Below are 21,617 nucleotides of genomic sequence, written 5' to 3'. Positions count from 1 at the left end.
CAAAAATATTTTACACCACATTCCATATTAATAAGGTACACATTTCCTATTCAACATTATATAATTTCCTTGGTACAAATTTTAATTTGAAATCACTTAGTGGTTTCATTACAATTCCAAACTGCAAACTTTCGTTGATTCTCTCCATACCACCTTCTACTGCTATAAAGTGATATCTTCTGATGACTGTAGACAGGATAGCCTTTATTTCCATCATAGCGAATTTATGCCCTACGCACATTCTGCGACCTAGCCCGAAGGGTATATATGAATAAAGATGTCTGCCCACAGAATTCTCAGGTGTAAATCTATCAGGATCAAATTTATCAGGATTGGGAAAGTAATCCTTGTGGCGATGTATCAAGTAAGCGCTGATAAGCACGAGGCTTCCTTCCGGAATTATTTCTCCGTTTCCGAGGTCGACTTCATCCACTGGATTCTTATATATATGTGGAAGAGTCGGATAGAGTCTCAGAGTTTCTTTGACTACCTGAAAAAAGGAAATTAAGGAACAATATAATAATACAGGTGTAAGGAACCTGTTCAAAGGAGTTGCAAGTACAGACATTAAATACCACTGCGCTCAACCACCAAGCTGACCCTTACTCTGTTTACACAGCATGAAATATGACTAAATTGGGTCCTTTTGAAAGATAAATGAGTTAAATATCAAAGTCTAATATTTTGATGGTTTTCTTTGAAAGGGGTTTGAGAAAAGTAGCATTTTTAGATGTGTTTTCGAATGCGTATTCCAGGAAAAGGGGAGACGTTGGAGAGGTGATGTTGGGTGATTTTATAGAGACAGCACCAACAAATGTGCACCTTATTGGTTTGTTGTGTAAAATTGGGAATTTGGCGTAGGCCTCATTTCGTTGAAGTTCAGTAACAATGTGTGTGACAGGGAGACGTTGTAACCGTGCAGTCAGTGATGATAGGAGAAAGTCGGAAGGAGAATCGGATCGAGAAGAAGTAACTGCAGAGTCACCAATGCCTCTTTGTGAGGCGCTAAGTTGGTGAATTTTCCGTGCTGTTATGTACAGACTTAGATACAAAACTGACCGATTTCCTGCAGCATTAATTTTTCTAAGTCCACCAATTTAGCCCTTGAATATATCTTTGTTATGAATTATTTATAACATTTGATCTGAAAACAGACAGAAAAGAAAAGAGTGTAAGAAATTCGTTATCGTGTATACCTAAGCTCTCATGGAATCAACCCAAGTGTTTCGAAGGGGACGTAGCGTATGGCAGTCGATCATTTGTTTTGTTTAAGACTGTTCATAATATTGCGACTCAACTGCTACTGTCACATAATGCAATGTTTCCATCTGCTCGCTTTTATTAATTTGTACGAATGTCTCGAAAACCGTTCACAAACGACCACAATGACATATTCTTTTGATTAACTTCCCTGCCTGATTCATCTCTCAAAAAGACCCTATTTAGTACCCTCCCTTCCCGTTTACATACAGATTGAAGTGTAATAACCCGGCAGGTTTGCAGAGCTAATTGGTCATACTGACAAGGGAAGTACCCCAGCTCGAACGGCTAAAACCGACTGGAAACCCGTTTAAATATAATGTTGTATCTGTTCGAATAGCTATCAATGCCATTCATCTGTAAAACTACGTGTGCGGCCGCTATCGCCATCTGAAAGTTAGCGTACTAGCCTCACAACGTCGTAGCTGTACAGAGAGTACGAGCGAGACAATTGTGGTGTTCAATAGTGAAGTGCACGTACTAACGGCAGACATGTGTAGGCTGAAGTCAATTAATCCTGTGAACATTGTTTACCTGCTGCGCGCAAAGTTAGGTCGAACTTACATACCGGATAATGAGGCTGTAATTGGAGTGAGAATGAGTCGTTTGCATGCAAATTACGTGACATTATAATGCAAAAATACTACCGGGAATTATCAGAAGTAGATATCGACATATTGGATAGGATTAGTGATTTTGAGTCTGATGGCGGAAAAGAAACAGCACATGGGATATGAGAGATCCAACAGTTCTGAAACTTCCTCTCCAGCAAATAAAGGAACTGCAAGTCAAAGTGAATACTTACCTTCACTCTCAAAAATACCACGACCCAGTGTTTGATGACCTAACATTGGACAATATTTATGATTATTTTAATCGCGGTTACAATTCTTACAGGAAACTAATGAACAGTTATAGCTGCACTCTTTTGAAATCCAACTGAAAGGTAATTTTGGATTATGTGACGCGCAAAATGTAAGACCGGTGCCACTTCAAGGGAAACAAAATATCAAATCTGAAGGCTTTAAAAGAGACTGTAAGTGCACAGTTTGACAGAGCCAGAGACTATGATCAGTAGTCCACTACTGGCACATTCAAGCTTGGGCTCTGGAAGCTGCTACAGTAGTTGCTCTGGACAATTTAAAGCTTCTTTGCATTTCGCCAGCGGCTTCAAAAAAGAATATAACATTTCGTCCAGGCATATCACTACATTAGGCACAAAGTAGAAACATTTGTGGTAGATGTGAACATATTCATTAAAGACAAAACCACATAGTTAAGCAACGCGTGTGGAATAATGATCGGAACCAATTTTTTAATGAACTATCATCTTCTTAAACACTATCACACAGAAGTGAAAAATCAACAGCTGGTGTGGTACAGTCTTTTCATAGCTCCACACACTGTTACATAATAGATGTGGCAGTGTCCATGGATGATAGATTAGCGAGCAAGCTTTACATTTGCAGGAAACACAGGGATGTTTGGTCCACAGTTTGCAAAGAAAGTAGTAGCAATTTGTCCACGGAACATTCATGTTGAAGCGAGTAAAAATGAAAATATGATCAAAGGGCACATGAAAAGCTTTTTACATTCGGTCCTCGGTGAACATGTTTGTGAAAAAAGGTCTATTACTTTCTGATTTCTGGTCAGGACACAAAGATTACAGTCGGATAGGAGAATGTTTCCCCAACAAGGATACTACGTTACATATACTGCCATAAAAGACAACCAAATATTGTCAATCTCCGGGTGTATATATTTTTTCAGACGGTACAAACTGCATTGCAGAATTGTTGATTTTGTACGGTTACAAATTGACAAACTGCAGGTCACGTTACATGATCGATATTTCATCATCCGCCTTCACTCTGTCATCTACAACCAACTTTCTGCACCGAGGTACAGACCTATGTTAACATTTCGTGGCGAAGATCCGGTTACGAAGTTGATATTCCTGTTGCATCATCTGATAGTGTGATCATTGTGGCTTGTGATATTGAACTATTGCATTGCGGATATACCGAAGATGATGTATCATGTTCACATGTTGCCCTTATCAAGTGTGCACACTGTTCCATTCCGTTGTGTTTTAATCACTTCATTGAAACTGCAGATTTGCACTCTATGACGAATAAGGGAAGAACGTACCACAACACAGCATCTTCTAGTTCGAGATATACGGACAAGTACGCACTGTATATGTTAATATATAGGATATTTCAAAAGTCAGTTCAGATATTAAATCGCTATAAATATTATAAATATTCCAACCAAAGTCATCAGTAGGCACTTTCCAAAAATGTGACCTCCGCGATCTCCAGATTTCAATCCGGCCGACTCTTGGTTGTGGGGTTACCTTAAAGAACGAGTTTTCCTGATACATCCAACAACCCTACTGCAACTGAAAGATGGCATTTCGCAAGAAATTGCCAATATTCCAAGATATTATCTGAAAAATGCTGTAGGCTACATGGTGTCGCAGAGAGAAAGCTGTACTTTGAACAAGAGAACGGCGCACATCTTCCCAATGTTTTGTAAACCCCGTTGTTTGTCCAACACTGTGATGTTCTTATTTTTTCCCTATCTCATATTATAATATTTATAGCGGTTTAATGTTTGATTTGATTTTTTAAATACCCTATACTCGTATATTATTTAAAGCAAATGTGTAGCTTATTGGCACATAATACCTCATTTATGTATTTTGTGGATTTCCTTGTCATAACTCTCTGTTACACGGGGTTGTTTCTTCAGCGATTTGCTCTTCTCTAGTCATTAGATTCGTTATTCTTCAATCATTGATTGCATACGACTGCGGAGATTTACATATAAATAAACTTGATGGGTGGTAGAACAAGCACAACTCTGTATTTTAAACGCATTTACACTCGGTTTTAGCCGTTCGAGCTGGGGTACTTCCCTTGTGAGTATAAAGGTCTAATGCTATATTGGTGAGAAGTTTATAGCTTACGAAAAAAAAAAAAAAAAAAAAAGAAGAAGAAGAGAAAAGTGTCTTTGCCGAAAATATTAACGTCGTCGTTGTGAATAAATGCTATACATAGGATCTTGAATTCTGCCGATGCTAATAGAGAATGTATTAAAGAATATATCTTCCCTTTTTCGTATTTCGATCGAATGGACGGTTTTCGTGTAAATTAAATAAAATGTATTGCAAATTTGTTTCTTGACTAACAAGACTAGAGGTGGGAACACTGATCAGCTGTTCTAAACTTTATTTCGATTGAGGTAAAGGATCATTCTTGGTAGTCAAGGTAGCTTTGTGCCAGTAACGTGAATATTCAGTAAAAGTTGGTATCTGAGTGTTCCGATTTTAAGTGAAGCTTGTATTGCCATTCAATTTAGTGTACAGCAATGCCGAGATTTTCTAATTCTGAATGTCTGGACATGATTTTGACTTTTGGAAAGATGAAATGCAACTCGCGTGACATTCAACGCTTGTATGCAAAAAGATTTCCGGTAGGATAGTATATAATGCATTGCTGTCTGCTAGCTGGTCCGTGACACGGCAGCGTAATTCCAACATTTCACAATCGGGGTGGACAACGACAGGAACAAATTGTTGATAAGTAAAAGGAGATTTTAAATTTGGTCGAGAAAAATCTGGTCCGTATCAGTCGCTTCAATGTGCAATACGTAAACTGTTGTTTATATCTCACGTCAGATGATTTCAATGCATCCGTGTGGAATCTTGTGCATTGAGACGTTGCCAGAGAGTTTAAATTTTCGTTGCAATTATTTAATTCACTACACACTTAATCTGAAAACGTAAATAGATTTATTTTCATGCAAACTATGCCTCCTTTCAATGCACAAGGTTATATCGCTTCCACGCTGTATATATATATAATTTCTAACGCTGATGTGGGTCACACGCACGCACGAATGCACGCATACACACATAAACGGTGGAACTTAGTTCCTCTGAACTGGGTCTATAAATGCAGATCTTTCCAAATTTCATTAGAGGAGGGGCCTTCCGCATTTCAGATAGGTCATTTACTGGTTTCCGTTGGTCCCCACTCATGGGACTCGAAATGACAGCGTTGATATATTGATTTGAATTGTGGAAATTATTTCGGTATTTTTGTTGTTTTTAACAAATCGGGAAACTTTTCTTTAAAATATTATGTTATAAATTGAGGTATTGACCCTAGCAATACCAAAGGAAGCCTCTAATTTCCACAAGTTCAGTTTTTCATTATTAACTCATTAAGTATTTCGAAACATTATATTGTCAGTTGCCATTTCGAGTCCCATGAGTGGAGCTGGTATCAAATGTATTTTAGATTTGTCAATTGTATTTCAGATGGTATCAAATGTATTTCAGAAAATAAGCAATGCATTTAAGATTACATAGTCAGTTTTATTTCACAAAGAAACAAATGTAGGCCTACTTGAGATTTTTACATATATTTAAAAAATGGAAATTGGATTTATAAAAATTCTCAATTTTATTACATTTTAGCGTCCGACAGGCATATTCACCATAGCTGAAGCTGCAGCTTGATGAATTGTACTGTGTTGTACCGCACGAGCACAATCACCACCAACAATATTATGTGTGTTCCCTCATTAATTTTATTCTCTAATGCACAGTAGGTAAATCAGCCTACAACACCATGAGCTATGAAACAGGAATTCCAAGATAGATTTTTATGTACGTCTTCACTTTACACAAAAATGATATCGATTAGTTTTGACATTGGAGAATAAGGTGCCAACCATAACTTCTGAAATATAAATGATAGTTTCTGAAATTCAATTAACCAATCTGAAATACATTTGATGTTTTCTGAAATACAATTATACTATCTGAAATTGAATTGAATAATCTGAAATACAAACGAAACTATCCGAAATTAAATTGACAAATCTGAAATACAATTGATGTTTTTTGAAATACGATGTTTTCTGAAATCAATTGATACTATCTGATATTGAATTGACTAATCTAAAATACAAATGAGAAATCTGAAATGCAATTGATATTTTCTGAAATACAACTGGAGAAATTGTAGATTATCGTGCTTCACCATTAGTTTGTCGTCCAACATCTTAAAAATTAATGATTAACAGATTATTACTGTTGCCTCTGCAATTATAAGTGGTGGTAAAGCTTTTTAGATATTATATTTGTTCATAAATTTATACTTAAAATTACTTCATTATGTCACAAATTATATATGTAATATATTTTATGACATAATGCTAGGTAGATTTCGTTTCAATTAAAATGTCTTCTTTTTAGTGTTTTTTCATAATATATGGATAAATGAAGTTACGCTAACAACGTTTCTTTGCAAAAAAATATAATCGTAGTTTGCCGTATTCGAATTCGGGAATATAGGGTTTGAAAGATAATTTACAATAATCATACAACGAATTCACTGCGAGTACAAGAAAAATGCATGCACATACTGTACAAGATACATATATTTTATATGAACTTACCTGTTCGAGATACGTCATTTTAATGAGATGTTCATTTGCAACTGGAGCGTGTATATTTTTATTAAATATTTTTATTTGTTCTTTCATAACTTTTTTTTGGATACCTTGATTTTCAGAAAGTAGTGCCAATGCAAAACAACACGCTGTTGAACTGGTCTCCGCTCCTGCACCTGTAACGGAAGCTATTTCTCCAATAACATCATCCCTACTCATTTCTGAAGTATTTAATAGGATGTCGAACAATCTTCCCTTTGTCTTCACGTATTCCTCGATGTCTTCTCCATTCTGTGTCATTGTTTCATACTGAGTTAAAAAGTAGTCAATTGCTTTGTTGATGTTACCATGAATGAAGGAGACAATAGATGCTTGTTTTCGACTCACGTCTAACATGTTGAATATTATTTCAACGAACATCCACGGCTTAAATAATTTTCTAGAAAATATCTCTAATGCTTCTTCGAGGTTTTCAACAAATGCAATATCATTCCTCTTCTGAATATCAAGCGTATATCCTAATACATTTTCAACAACCATGTCAACTGTACACTGAGTAAAAAGAAGGTGTAATGCTTGAAAACTACCATTCGCATACTCTTCTATTCTATTCGCCAGGATATTGCTATTTTTATCCACGTTATTTACAAATTTCTCCAGAATGTTGTTGTGGAATGCACTGTTGAGAATACGTCTGTGCCTTTTCCATTCTTCACCTTCAATTGCTATTACTCCGCCCTTGAATACTGGTTCCATAACTTTTTTATCTATTATGTCTGGTAATCTCCTCCAGACTTTATCTTGTTTGCATAACTTTTCAATACGTTGAGGATCTTTGAGTAGTATCAGCGGTATCGATCCATACCATCCACTCACGATGGATCCGTAGGTATCAAATAAGTCTTTAACGATTTTAAAAACTTGACTGTAGTCACAAAATCCAATGATGATAGCGACTTTTAGAGCAGAAAATAAAGATGGTCCAGGTAACGTAGATATCAATTGAATCTTGCGATTATTTCTGCATGTGATATAAATTACGGCAACAATGCAAACGACAAAGAACGAAACTGCAATAATCCACATATTGTGATCAAGTGGATGTACTGACGTGTGAAGTTTATTTATTCACTTAGCTTGAATTCAAGACCAGGCTCCTTTCTCACTGTAGTGGTAGATCTGAAAAATAGAAAAGAATATCCGTCCATTACATACACACAGAATTTGTTTCGTACATCTTTTCCTACGGTGGAACTTCATATATGTATTATAATTAATAATTTGAAGATAATATTTCACTGCAGTTAGAATTTTTTGGTAAGTTCCAATCCATTCTTTTGACCTTTTGACCTGTTACAAATTCACGCATCAGTCGTTATACGAGATTAAACCAGTTAAATTAGATTGTAACAAATGTTAGATTATATAGTTGCACTTCTTCAATTAGACTGGATTATGTTATAACAGAATTTTCTCGTAAATCACACAATTTCATAAATCATTCGTTATACGACTTTAAACTAGTTTAACGTATGAAAAAATTGGTCATGACAATGTTATATAATACATAATTGTCTTTAATTGCACTCGTTTTTCTATAACAGAATTTTCTGGTCAGTCGCACAAGTTCATGAATCAGTCGTTATGAGACTTTAAACCAGTTTAAGTATTAACAAAGTTAGAACACATAATTGAGTGTCTCTAATTACACTGGTTTGTTTTATATCATAATTTTCTAGTAAAGCGGACAATTCAATATATTAGCCGCTATACGACTTTAAACTAGTTTAGATTATGAATAATTTGCTTTTGACAATTTTATACAGGGTGTTTAATAAGTACCCAATATTTTAGGAGGTGCTAGTATGAATCAAAACAAGAAGATAATGTCTCATAAAGATGGGTCCTACAACACATACTTTTTGATATCTGAACACTTGTTCATAGGAGGTGCTCAATGTGACGTCCATTCATGGCAATGCATTCCTCTGCCCCTCGGCGTAAGGAATCACGCACTCTTTGAAATTTGTTTCAATACGTCAATAAGAATGTCCTGAAAACGATTCCCAGTTAATCTCTGTGGTAGCACGTATGGTCCTATTAATCTATGACCAAGAACGCCTGAGCATAAGTTGATTGAGAATGGGTGCTGAATCTTGTTTCTTCAACTGCTTGGGGATTTTCATCAGCCTACACATGCTGGTTATGAAAATTCACAACACCATTTCTGTTGAACCCGGCTTATATCCGCAACCAGACTTTTGTTTTCATTTTTCCTTGCGACGTATCATTATTAGATGCCAGGGGTGTCAACTACGGTATGATTACCTGGTAGTCTGTTGTATTGTAGGGCAGCGAAATGCATTGCCATGAATGGACTTTACATTGAGTACCTCCTATGAACAAGTGTTCAGATCTTAGGAAGTATGTGTTGTAGGACCCAAGTTTATTAGACATTATTTTCTTGTTTTGATGCATAATATCACCTCCTGAAATATTGGATACTTTAAGCAGCCTTTTTAATACCTATTTCTTTAATTAGACTCGTTTGTTTTACAACAGAATTTTCTCGTTAAGTCGCACAATTTCTTCAATCAGTCGTAATACGGCTTTAAACTAGTTTATGTTATAAAAAAGTTAGAACATATCTTTAATTAGACTGGTTTGTGTTATAACGGAATTTCTCGTAGATCGCACAATTCAATAATCAGTCGTTATACGACTTTAAACTAGTTTAGGTAATAAAAAATTTGGAATACATAATTGTGTTTCTTTAATTATACTCGTTTGTTTTATAACAGAATCTTCTCGTAAACCACACAATTCTATAAATCAGTCGTTTTAAGACATTAAACTATTTTGGGTTATAAACAATTTGGTTATGACAATTTTTATGATAAATATTTTTTTAATTAGGCTCGTTGGGTTTATAACAGAACTTTCTCGTAAGTGTCACAATTTCATTAAATAGTCGTTTCAGGACTTTCAATTAGATTGGACTATAACAGAGATGGAATACATAATTGGGTTTTTAATTAACCAGTTTTGTGTTATAGCAGAACTTTCTCATGAACTTCAGTCCTTCAGCTTGCCGTTTTTGCATGGCATAATTTAAAAATGAACCGTTATACGAGGTTAGACTAGTTAGTTACACAATTAGATTTATTCAACTCGATTGATTTAGTCTATATTACGCCAGGAATATTTCTATGAAGTACTAGGCGTTGGAATTTAAATAAACATATGTTCGAGACAGAATATTTTCATTTCTTGTGTTAGTAAGTACCTTACGTCTTCCATTCGAGTGGGTGTTTTGAGTTTCTTAATAAGGATAAATCATTTGTATTACTTATATTACACGAACTAATCTTCCTCAGTACTACTGCGGTTCCCCTTCTGGTTCTGGGTTCCATGTCGTACATTTACGGTCCACGAAATAATTCTGTTTCTTTTAGGAGAAATTTTTGAAAATTTGTCTCCCGTTCCTCTACCACATTGAATTTCGTCATTGAATAAGCTATGCAAAGAGTCGCTGAATAAAATAGTGCTACTACGTAGACGAAATAAACTGCAGATAATGTAACAGCGCTACCACGTGACACATGCCAGGACACGTAGTTTTTATACAGTACGCCGAAGTTTATGAAACAAATTCTGTTGACGACAGTACAGTGCGCACGACGGATTCTATCCCCATTGTCCGAAAAATCTATCGACTTCATATGTTGCGACATCTGTGGGTCATTAAATGAGTACTGCACCACATTTTTTCTCATTCAAGATTTGTTTTTATTGCAATTGTAAATATAACACGTTATTCCTCAATTAAGTGGTTGCAAATACCTACTTTTTGACATAATTTCACTCAAATCTATTATTGCCTTACGTCACCTATAAAGCGTTCGAGTTTAGAAAATACAATTGTGTACATAGGTGTCGTCTTAGCGGACATTCCTCCTTCTTGTAATACTTTCAAATAAGGTTATTCCTACACGTATTTTCTAACGTATAAAATAACAGAAGTAAATGTAATATTGAAAATATGTACTGCTTAAAATATATAAACGCTTATATTGATTGGGAATATAAAGTATGTCGGGCGTTTTAGACCATCCGTAACAGCCTTTTTTCTCGAAAACTATATTATACTGGTCGGTCATAAAAATTTGATAACCAAAATTTATATAAAGAATCGATTGATGGTAGTGCCATCGTAACAAACCAGAAGTAGTGATACATGTGGTCAACTTCTAAATTTCAAATGGGAATATGGGTCATTGAAGATGCGATTGAAAACTACTTTTAAAAAGTACAATTTTTACTATAACTTTTTTTCTAACTATTATTGTTTACTCACATAGCAACAAAAATGTTATCTTCTGAGAACATATATACGTTGTTAATGTACGGGCATTCTTCATAGTAATTGTTCAAAATGTCCGTCACCCTGTGCTAAACGACGTTCTGATCTCCTCCTAACATTCATGATTATACGGAGCGCTTCAGCACACCTGAGATAACCACAGGCTTCTCCAATTCTTTGTTTCATGTCTTCTCTAGTTGTTGGACGCACCTGATAGGTCATGTCTATAAATCTCCCCCAAAGAGAGAAGTCATCCGGAACGAAGTCTGGGGATCGGGCCAGCCAAGCTACTGGTCCTCGTCGTCCAATCCACCGCAGGGAAAATAACCGGTTAATAACTCGCCGAGCGCTACGTGAAAAGTGAGCCGGAAAGCCGTCCTACTGAATCCACATCATTATCCGAAGCGCAAGGGGAACATCATAAATCAATTGGTGCAAAATGTTTCGGAGGAAGCCTTTGCAAGTCCAACCACTCAAGTTTTCCTAAAAAAAAGTATGATCCTATGACTCGGGTTCCGAGGAGATCACACTATGTGTTGAGGCTCCACAAGAGCTGTAATCCACTCTATGTTTTGAAACCAGTTCCTGAAATACACGCGAGTCTGGAAGTCATGTCCCCCTAATTTCCTGATACAGATGAATATGGTATGGATGAAATTTGCTGTCTTTGAAAATTCTAAACACTGTACTATGGCAAAGCCCTGTGTCACGGGCAATCCTGGTTGTGGAGTCATGAGGATTAACTATCACTTCTGCGAGGACATCGGTAGCTTGTTTCTCATCCCTCACAAGACGTCTGATACGCTCACCCCTGTTGTGTTTCGATTGCACCACGTCGTTTGTACGCAAACTCTTTGCAAGACGCTGGAAAACACTGCACGAATGATGGACGCGCAATGGATATATCTCTGCGTAAACATGTTTTGTTTTTCTGCAATTTCGATGGATTTCTCCGCGTATTATCAACATGTCGTATGCTTCTTCATTTTAGAGTGGAATTTTCTAAATAGCAAACCCACAGGCAGATGTGATATGGACGAATAAACAAAATTCACTTTTGCTATGCAAAATAAAAGGCAATGGAAAGTGACTTGGATTCAAGACCTGCAGTGTTACAATTATGCTGTACCTACTACCGGTACAATACGTACGTAAACAACATACAGCATTTCTCAGAAGATACAATTATTGTTGCTTTGTGAGTAAACAATAAAAGTTAGAAAGAAAAGTTTTAGTGAAATTGTTTCTTTTTAAAAGTAGTTTTCAATAGTACCTTCACTGACACATGTACTTATGTGAAATTTCTAAGTTGATCACAGGTACCTCTATTTCCGGTTTGTTACGTGGAATGGTAGTACCACCAATCAATTCTTTACATAGGTTTTGGTTAGCAGAATTGTTTATGAATAACCAGTAGCAGATAGTTTTCGAGAAAAGCGCCTGATACAGGTGGCCTGAAACATTCAGTATATATGCTTTCACTAGTTGATCAACTAGGTTACCCTGTTGCCTAATTTGACTCAGTGGGCCATCATCAGAAATTCGCGCCTTCTGACTGCGTTTCTTGTGAAGGTGTGTTTTGTAGTGTACTTGTTTGTTTGAATTGTTTCTTTTTTGAGATGGTTTTGTGGAGTGTTTTGTGGTCTGTAAGCCATTTTGTAATTTAATTTCTTGAATGAGGTTGCAATCTTGTGTGTGTTTTCGTTTTCGAATGTTAGTGTGACGTATTTTTTGTGTTCTTGTGTTGTATTCCTATATTTTTTATAATTCTGTTTTGTCTTTTTTATTATGTTGCCTATTATTATAGGATTATATCTGTTTTCTTGTGGTATTTATTTGATCGTCTTTAAGTCTTCTTTGTAGTCTTGTTGGCACATTGGTATGTTGAGTAGTTTGTGTACCAGTGCTCGGAATGCAGCTTGTTTTTATTGTGTTGGCTGATTGGATGTGTTGTGTATGCGTTGTGGTTGATGTTGTTGTTGGTGGTGGTGATGTTGGCTTTCTGTAGATTTTAAATGTGTGTATATTGTCGACTTTTGTTATTTTAATGTCCAGGAATTGCTTTCAATATCTAATGTGTAATGTAGCTTTGGGTGTATTTTGTTTATGTAGGTTTTGAATCTGTCTTTTGTTTCCTTTGTACAGTATTAGTATGTCGTCTAAGTATCTATGGCAACATATGTTGTCTGCGTATTTGTTGTTGTCTTTGTTTAGTATACATGTCTCTTCTATGTTGTGTAAGGACATTTCTGCTAGTATGCTTGAGATGGGCGATCCCATGGGTAAAACTTCGGTGTGAGTGTAATATTTGTTGCATGTGAAGTAGTTTGTTTTGTGATGATGTCTGCAATGTGAATGATTTCTTCAATGTGTTCTTGTGGTGTGTAGTTGCTTTTAAACATCTGTTCTAGTATCTGTAGTGTATCTTTATGGGTATGTTTTAGTATAGGCCTAGGTTTGTAATGTCAAAAGTTGGTAATGTTGTATTGTGTGGGATATGTTTGTCTTTTATTTTATTATTTGGTCTTTGTTACTTTTTACTGTTATCCCTGTTTCGAATTTTATGTTGTTTCTTATGATTTTGTCCATGTAGGTATGTTGCTAGTTTGTGTGTTGGTTCTTTATATTGTTTATAAATAGATTTTTTGTTGTTATGTAGTCATCTGACCGAAGGCAGGTTGAAACCACAAAAGTGACACCAATAAGGCGAGTAAGCCAGGAGATAATAGGGTTAGGTAGTTAGTAGCTTTTCCCCTAAAATATACTTATATATTAGTTTATTTGTATTTATAATAATCGAATAAATGGAATAGATTTACATCTGTTATTTTATATAGGCCTACATTATAAAATACGTAAATTACTTCTTTCAGTAATATTATAAAGAGGGGATATTAGCTGAGAAGATGCCTATTAGTATTTTATAATCTCAGAACGCCATACTGTATGTGTAGATGGTAGAGCCTGTATGCCAGTGATGTCAAAGCAAACGCATTTTTCTGCCCTTGACGTCGTGCGCGGGCATCAAGCGCTAGGTATGGAATGAAGAAGGATTGTGTATATTGTGTAGTAAGGAGCCTATTTGATTAAGAAAACAGTGGTGTGGAAACTTGAAATAGAACGTGAAATTTTATATCGTTATTTAAATGGCTATTTGCTGTTTGATATTATCTATATTGTCTGTAAAACAAAATATTAACACCAGGTTCTTAATATTGCAGTTAATAACATAATAAAGAGTAAGAAGGAATATTCACATAAATTTCATACAAGTAAATCTATACTATACTAAGTGAATGAAACATCAATAATAAAGAAAGTGATATCCCTAAGAAAGAGATTAAGTATGACATGGTAAGTTGGAATTGATATTAATGATATCATTAGCCTTATAAACGTAATCAAATAAACTAATCAAAACAATATTACAGTACAAAGCAGAGTTACCCATGTATATGTTTTCACTGTAACTAATATGACATAACAAAACCCTCATCGCATTATGCTTTTAGGGTGATATTGATGCTCTACTTTCTATCATCAGAATATTTAATTATTTTCTAGAAATCTGCTGAAGCCATAGAGCTGACGTTTTTATGATACATGGCCAAGTATTGTTCTTTATGATGTAACAGTAGTTTCTTGTTAATTCATTTTATTACAAACATTTTCCATGCGAATATTAAAAAAAATTCAATACGTATCTTCAGTAATACATATTTACGATATATTAGTTTTACGAAAACTATGGTTCAGTACCTGTAAGGCTACTAAATAAACATAATTATCTGAAAATTTCACCTTTCGTAAAAAGTTTAGAAAATACTGCTTTTAAATAAAAAGGTAAATTGTGAAAAATTAGCATTAAAATTTAAAGTTAAATTCTTTAATGCACTTATAGGCCTACATCTAAGACGAATCTACATATTAACATGGATATAGTTTTAATAAGTTCTCTTCCATTTATTCATTGAATCAATGCTGGCCATCCCTGTGTATAGCTCGACCAAGCGGTTGATACTAACTCTCCCGTGTGTCTCTTTCCTTTCCGCTGTAAAGCGCTCAGGCTCTCCTGAGATCTAAAGCGCGCGCTTGCCCGTATGGGCATCAGTTGACATGCCTGCTTTATGCCGTCGCGATACCAATCTGCTGGTCTTCCTCTCAGGCGCTCTGGATTTCGGTTACCACCTCCTCGTCTTTAGATTAAATGGGGCGAATCTATCTTTTTCTAATGCGACAAGGCGATTTAGCTAAATATCGACCTGGGAAATCTCGTTTAGGAGCCTAAATAACTGCGAACTAATAATCTACGAATGTTAAAATAAATCTAAGAGGCATATTTAAAACTCAGACAAAATGCTATTAATGAAGCAGTAATAACTGAATGAATGTATGCTTAAATTGTTAAATTTGAATTTCATATGAAACTCTCTATGAAGAATGAGAGAGGTGGCAGCTGTCGTGACAATATGGTGGACTTCAGTACCGAAGCCGAACACTTAAAGGCATAAGGTCCTTGATTCGTCGGAATCTTAAGGAATTTATTTTGAATTAGTGTCACAATCTTTGAAAATAGCACAGCAAAATATAACATTTGTAATGTTCTCAGTTCCGCTTTACCGAGGGATGATATGCATTTTATTATTTATCATCATTCGGCTTTTTCCTCATATTCAGAAAATTAAAGATAAATTATATCAACAGTTGTTACTATAATGAAGAAAAAATATGATCACTCATCTTTGTTCCGATGTTGATTACTAATTATTTTGTGCCTGATTCGTCTTGGATTATTAATCTTAATGATTTTGACTTACTATCACAATTATTGCAAATAGCATAGCAAAATAGAAAATGTTCATGCTCTTAGTCCCAATTTACCTACGATGGTCCGCCTTCCTGCTACTCTGTTCTTACTTACGCTTGCAATCTATCCAACACTGCTCACCAGTTAGAGTATTATCGATAAATGTTCATTCTTAGATATGGCTTACAGGAGTGTTTATGTTGTAATTTCCTACATTCAAATCTATATGCACCGGTCACTGTCCTCCTAAGAGTTTACATTTGCAATCACAGGAAATAAAATGGTTCCGTTTCCTGATTAGTTAAAACACAAAGGTCAAACGTTAGTTGAACGATACGTTCCCAAGACAGAAACACTTATTTGCATCCGTGTACATCTGCAGATGGATATCAATATAAATTGGGTCTGTGTTATCTAATTCTAGAACTTGGAGATACCGTAAGAAAGGTTGTTCCAATGTTATCAAAAGCGTTTATAAATGTATAAAACATACAAATATTTTCTTCCTTTAGTCCTTATAATCAAAATTTGTATATTACAAATAGATCCTCTTCTTCATAAACTCATTTTTAATTCCTAATGGACTGATATCTTTAGGGTAGGACAGAATTTTCCATAAAACGAATGTCAAAATAGTTTTAAAAAGGAACTTATCAGTAGTGACGGGCAAAATATGAAATTTCATATTCTAAACGATTCCTACTAGCGGTACAGAAACAAAGATTTTCAAGTTTCGCAATTTGTACTCGTAAAATCCAATTGAAGCCGAAATTATAGCGATACTTTATACGATTTTGATAAAACTTCCATTTTCCATAAGAATCTTTGTATAGTTTTCCTATTTTGCAGGAATTTGCCTCTCTGTCAATATTTCTATAACTACCAAGAAACTGGGTTTTTCAGACATAACGAGACAATGATGAGTTTCCAGGGGAACACTGGAAAAACTCAAGCAGTTCTTTCCATAAATATTTCGTGGTCCAAAAGGACAAGATAATTCACCAAATTCTCATTTAGTGTCATTGAACTCGTAACGTGGATGACATCGAGACCCCAAAACATAATACGTGGTTCCTATTCCACCTTTCCTCTTTATTTCGAATGCAGTAAAATGTATTTCAGTGTTGTCGCATCTAGTCTATTTACATAGTGTAAATTAATGTTTCAAAAATGGGTTTCAACCTAAACACAGACACGAGGTCCAGTTCTTAATGACGAAAAATATAATGTCCATTCCTTATGTCCATTACATAAAAGTCCACTAAATTATACCCACAAAAATAATTATGTCCGTTTAATTATATGTCCAATTTATTTTAGTCAAAAACCAAAATTTTATATGCACTATTTGACGTCCATTGCATGAATGCCCAGTAAGTTATATTATGTCCATCTCAAATGTTTACGTCCACTTCACATAACCAAATAGCTACACGTCATCCTGTGTTTGTTGACATTCATTTAACTTCAAAAGTTAATAGCTACAAGATAAGTAGAGATGTTACCTCTTCCTGGTAGTGGGATAATTCTGATCAATCTGTTTCGCTGTATTACATTTACTAGATACGATCGTTTAATTGGATGTCGCAAATTCCTATCCTCGTCAAAGAAATGGATTATAACCATGAAATTGACCTTATTGTCCTTGTTAATAATACCATGAATATCAGGATCGAAGCGTGATGTGTGACGATGTGTTTTTGGAATCGATTGTGCTATCCTTCAACTACTTTAGTTGTTCTATGTTGTCCTGTCTCAATTTGATTACAAGTGTTCCATATTTCAAGTGGAATCTCACTGATATTGCTCTTCTCCTTTCTCGAAAATGTATTCCTCTTAGCCTATGCAAGTTATTTCTAGGTATGAAATTAAATCTCCCACTTGAGACTCAACATTATCTATAAGACTAAAATGTAAAAGACAGCCCTAATATCTGTCAATGGTACAAAAGGATTTAATATTAGTTGTCGCAATTTCAAATTATTTACGCCGATCTTGTCGATCAACAGCCTCAAAAAACAAAGAAACAGAATACTAAGAGTACTTGTAATAATGATCTAGACACTACAATGTGCAATTCTGCCTTCCTAAATACAGTAAATACACACCCATGCATTTCACACTGTGCGAGTGTTCATATACAAAAAGTGGATATAATATGAAAAGTAGATATAAACAAAAATGGACATAAACGTAAATGGACATAAATAAACATTGATATAAATTTCTCTGGACATAAGTCACAATACTGATATAAATAAATGTGAATAAAAATCAAAGTGAACATAAATGTGTGTGGACGTTAATAACATGGACATGATATTAATAGAAGCATTTGAACCATTAATTTATCTCTCTACTTAATTTCTGCTCTCTTAACACTTAATGGTTTCCTTTCATAGTATAAAATAATATTCACTACCAGGGCATGTAATGTTTTGTGTTATATTCTAACCGGTTTGAGTGCAGCCAATGCGAGAACTTTTGTTTGATTTTTTTTTTAGTGTAAAAATTTTTTATCTCGAAAATGAAGTAAAAAGGAGCAAAATTGTATTAAACCTTTTTCTTTGAAATATCTCAAAGAATAACCCCCTGAAATAAATGACATAAGTTACTGTTCACATTTTTTTCAGAGACTGTAACAGGCTTACACATCTCTCCAATACAACAAATTTCTACAGGCTGCCTACTCAAGTACGTTGTGTAATCCCTAGTACTGCTTATTAAAACTAGGAACTGTGCGCGTGAAGGAGGCGGGAAATCCAAGACAAAAATGTGGAAAGTATTTTCAGTATGAATCTCAGCTAGATACGAGTATTTAATGTATGTGACTGCGACTACTACTTTTTTTTATTATTTCGACAAGTTCCAGAAATACGACATGACAAAATGCAAACACACGTAAGTACACATATTTCTCGGTTAATATATTATCCTTTCTTCTCTTTCTTTACCATTTTTAACCTCCTTCTATTTTACCGATTTACACTCCTATGCGGTGTAGATTAAAATATGTATTTTACCAATATTACACTATCTCATTGGCCGTGTGGTCAGCACGATATAGGGCCACAGCAAATGCGTCACAGTAGTAAATTAGAGATCAACGTTCAGTACCGTGAAATGGAGATAAAACTCTGCTCATATCGGGAATCGAACCAAGGTCCGATTGATAGGGAAGTTTATGCACTATCAACTATTCCTTAGTAGAGGACAATTTAATTACTAGTTTTCTTAATATTGGATTGTTGTCAGTATAATGTAGCAGAAAATATTTATAAGTAAAAATAATAATTATACCTGTATTTACAATATCAACGTGTTGCACTCTATTAACGATGCATTTCTGCAAATGCATTCTTCTTCACAAATATGCATACAACAGCATGCTTATGCACGCAGAAGGTAAGAAGTAACTGTGCAACGTGTGAGATGAATGCATTATTGTAATTTGCATACTACTTCCTTAGCTTGCAGTGCACTAGTTTCGTTTCTAACGAAACTACTTAGCTTTATTCTAACATTAACTTGAATTTTTTTATTCACTTACTGAGCAGTGTACATAGCAGACAAAGTGTTCGAAACATATTCGTTAACGTTGCAGTAATGACAATGATACGACAATTATAATGGTGATAGACTATATAACTGACATTAGTGACGTGAGAATTGCAGTCCTGTTCTAAAGCATTAACGGTTATGCTGCAATTACATAGAGGTCACCGTGATGAATATAAAACGTATGAATGTTGTGGACATTTCAGTGGTGTTAACAATGGTGGTAGAGATGATATGTTAATGTTTATTTAATGTAAAACTGGTGATAATTATGATTCATATATTGCATTGGCGTGAATTGCACAGTTTGGAGGATGAGGAAAAATCTGCGCACTTTTAGGCCACCATATAGACCTATTGTGCTAATTCAAGAGTGACTCCTTTTCACTCCAGAGCTGAAAATCGTTCATTGCTGGAATGCTTACTGAAAAAGAAAATAAACATACATACATACATACATACATACATACATACATACATACATACATACATACATACATACATAGTGTTCTGCCAAATGACAGGTCTATCGCTGCAAACCCAGCATTCTCCAATATTTCATATTTTCTGCCTCCCTTTTACTCTCCACGTATGATCCATAAATCGTAATGTCTCCTATCATTTGATATCTTCTTCTGCCCTGAACTTTTCTCTCGTTATGTCCTTTTAATCTCCATGTATGAGCCATATATCTTAGTGTCACCTATCATCTGATATCTTCTTCTGTCCTGAACACTTCTCCCGATATTTTCTGCCTTCCTTTTAGTCTCCACGTATGATCTATGTATCTTAATGTCGCCTATCATCTGATATCTTCTTCTGATATGAACTTCTCTTCTGTTATTCTTTGCCTTCCTTTTAGTCTTCACGTATCATCCATATTTCTTAATGTCGCCTATCTGATATCTTTTTCTCCCCTGAACCCTTCTCGCGTGATATTCTGCCTTCCATTTAATCTCCACGTATGATCCATATATCTTAATGTCGCCTATTATCCGATTTATTCTTTCCTGAACTCTTCTCCCGTTCACCGTTCCTTCTAGTGCAACCAAAGAAAATATATAGGCTAGCCTACCACATTAAAGAAATTACATACCTCATGTTCATTTCCCTTTCTACTGCCATGAGTAACCATCATTAGGATTTACAGTATATACTTTCACTAAGTAAGTTTTGCCGTACCCCTGTGATGGTTGGGTGGTCAGACCTTAGATGGTCCGGATTCGAGTCTTGACGAGACCTTGGGTTTTTCACTGAAAAATTCATAGTGAAATTTGTTGCGCAGTTAGGATTTTTCTCCGGTTCTCCTGATATTATTTCGTTAATATTTCTCCATTTCGTCATTATTCCATAGCATTCTTCGAACGGAGAAGAATGGCCTAGAGACGAATGAGATGACTTGATCGAAACCTGGGTACGCAGTGAACTTTATTGTAGTCAGTCGTGTGGGTTTGGGAATGCGCATAGCTTGAAGGGTAGTGGGATACCCGTATTAAAGGTCGCATTGCTAGGTCACAGTGTCCACCCTCTCGAAAATTCCATTCCAATCCAAGCATTGCAATAATGAACGATTTTCAACTCACAAATAATTGTTTATTTATGCCAGAGTCTCATTACTTATAATATGTTCTACTTGAATACACAAACTTTGTCTTTGAAAAAAATAATGATAATATTAACAATGACAATAATAATGACTGTACTAAGAGTATACAAGATACAATATTCAACGGCGTTAGTGAAGTTTTCAAGTATCTGTGTGTAATAATGAATGAAATTTTAAATATGTAAAAATTATTATAGGGTGCCAAATAAGAAAGATTTTTGCCACACCCGTATATCTGAACCAATATTTTTGTAACAAAGCTGCAATGAAACTAGTTTATAAAAATTTAGGAGTGTTATTCCATACTTAATTAACACATTGCACAGTTTACGAGACATTTTGTAAATTTCGTGCGAAGAATGTAGGACAATATTGTGTTAATTTAATCAAGAAGATAGGGATTTTAGCTTATGGCTTCCAGTTAGCTGTAAATGAAATAAGTAACCTTGGCGATAATATGATAATACGGGTAAGCCTCACTTTATGGTCACAATAATGGTGGTAGATGTAAAAGCGTTAAGGGAGTGATCATTGTAACGAAGATTTTGTTGCCA

General features: G+C 35.1%; 2 protein-coding genes across 2 annotated transcripts in view; both read right to left on the bottom strand.

Moving 5' to 3' along the window:
* The window catches only part of LOC138694622 (cytochrome P450 4c3-like), a 123,409-nt gene that overhangs the window by 49,393 nt on the left and 52,399 nt on the right, over positions 1-21,617 (bottom strand). The gene's annotated exons all lie outside the window — the stretch shown is intronic.
* Positions 47-7,887, bottom strand: LOC138695190 (cytochrome P450 4C1-like). Its single transcript, XM_069819649.1, has 2 exons — positions 6,736-7,887; positions 47-490 (listed from the first exon to the last, which is right to left on the bottom strand). The coding sequence occupies exons 1-2, from the start codon at positions 7,813-7,815 to the stop codon at positions 47-49; spliced, it is 1,524 nt and encodes a 507-aa protein (XP_069675750.1). The 5' UTR covers positions 7,816-7,887.

Source organism: Periplaneta americana, chromosome 2 (genome assembly GCF_040183065.1).
Source record: "Periplaneta americana isolate PAMFEO1 chromosome 2, P.americana_PAMFEO1_priV1, whole genome shotgun sequence".
NCBI lineage: Eukaryota > Metazoa > Arthropoda > Insecta > Blattodea > Blattidae > Periplaneta > Periplaneta americana.
Note: the sequence above shows the minus strand (reverse complement) of the source record. Positions and strands in the feature narration are given on the sequence as shown.

Excerpts from the sequence above, each read along its gene's own strand:
- LOC138695190 (XM_069819649.1), bottom strand. The coding sequence starts at position 7,815 with ATGTGGATTATTGCAGTTTCGTTCTTTGTCGTTTGCATTGTTGCCGTA. Across the intron at positions 491-6,735 it reads AAATGACGTATCTCGAACAG|GTAGTCAAAGAAACTCTGAG; the intron begins GTAAGTTCATAT and ends TCCTTTTTTCAG.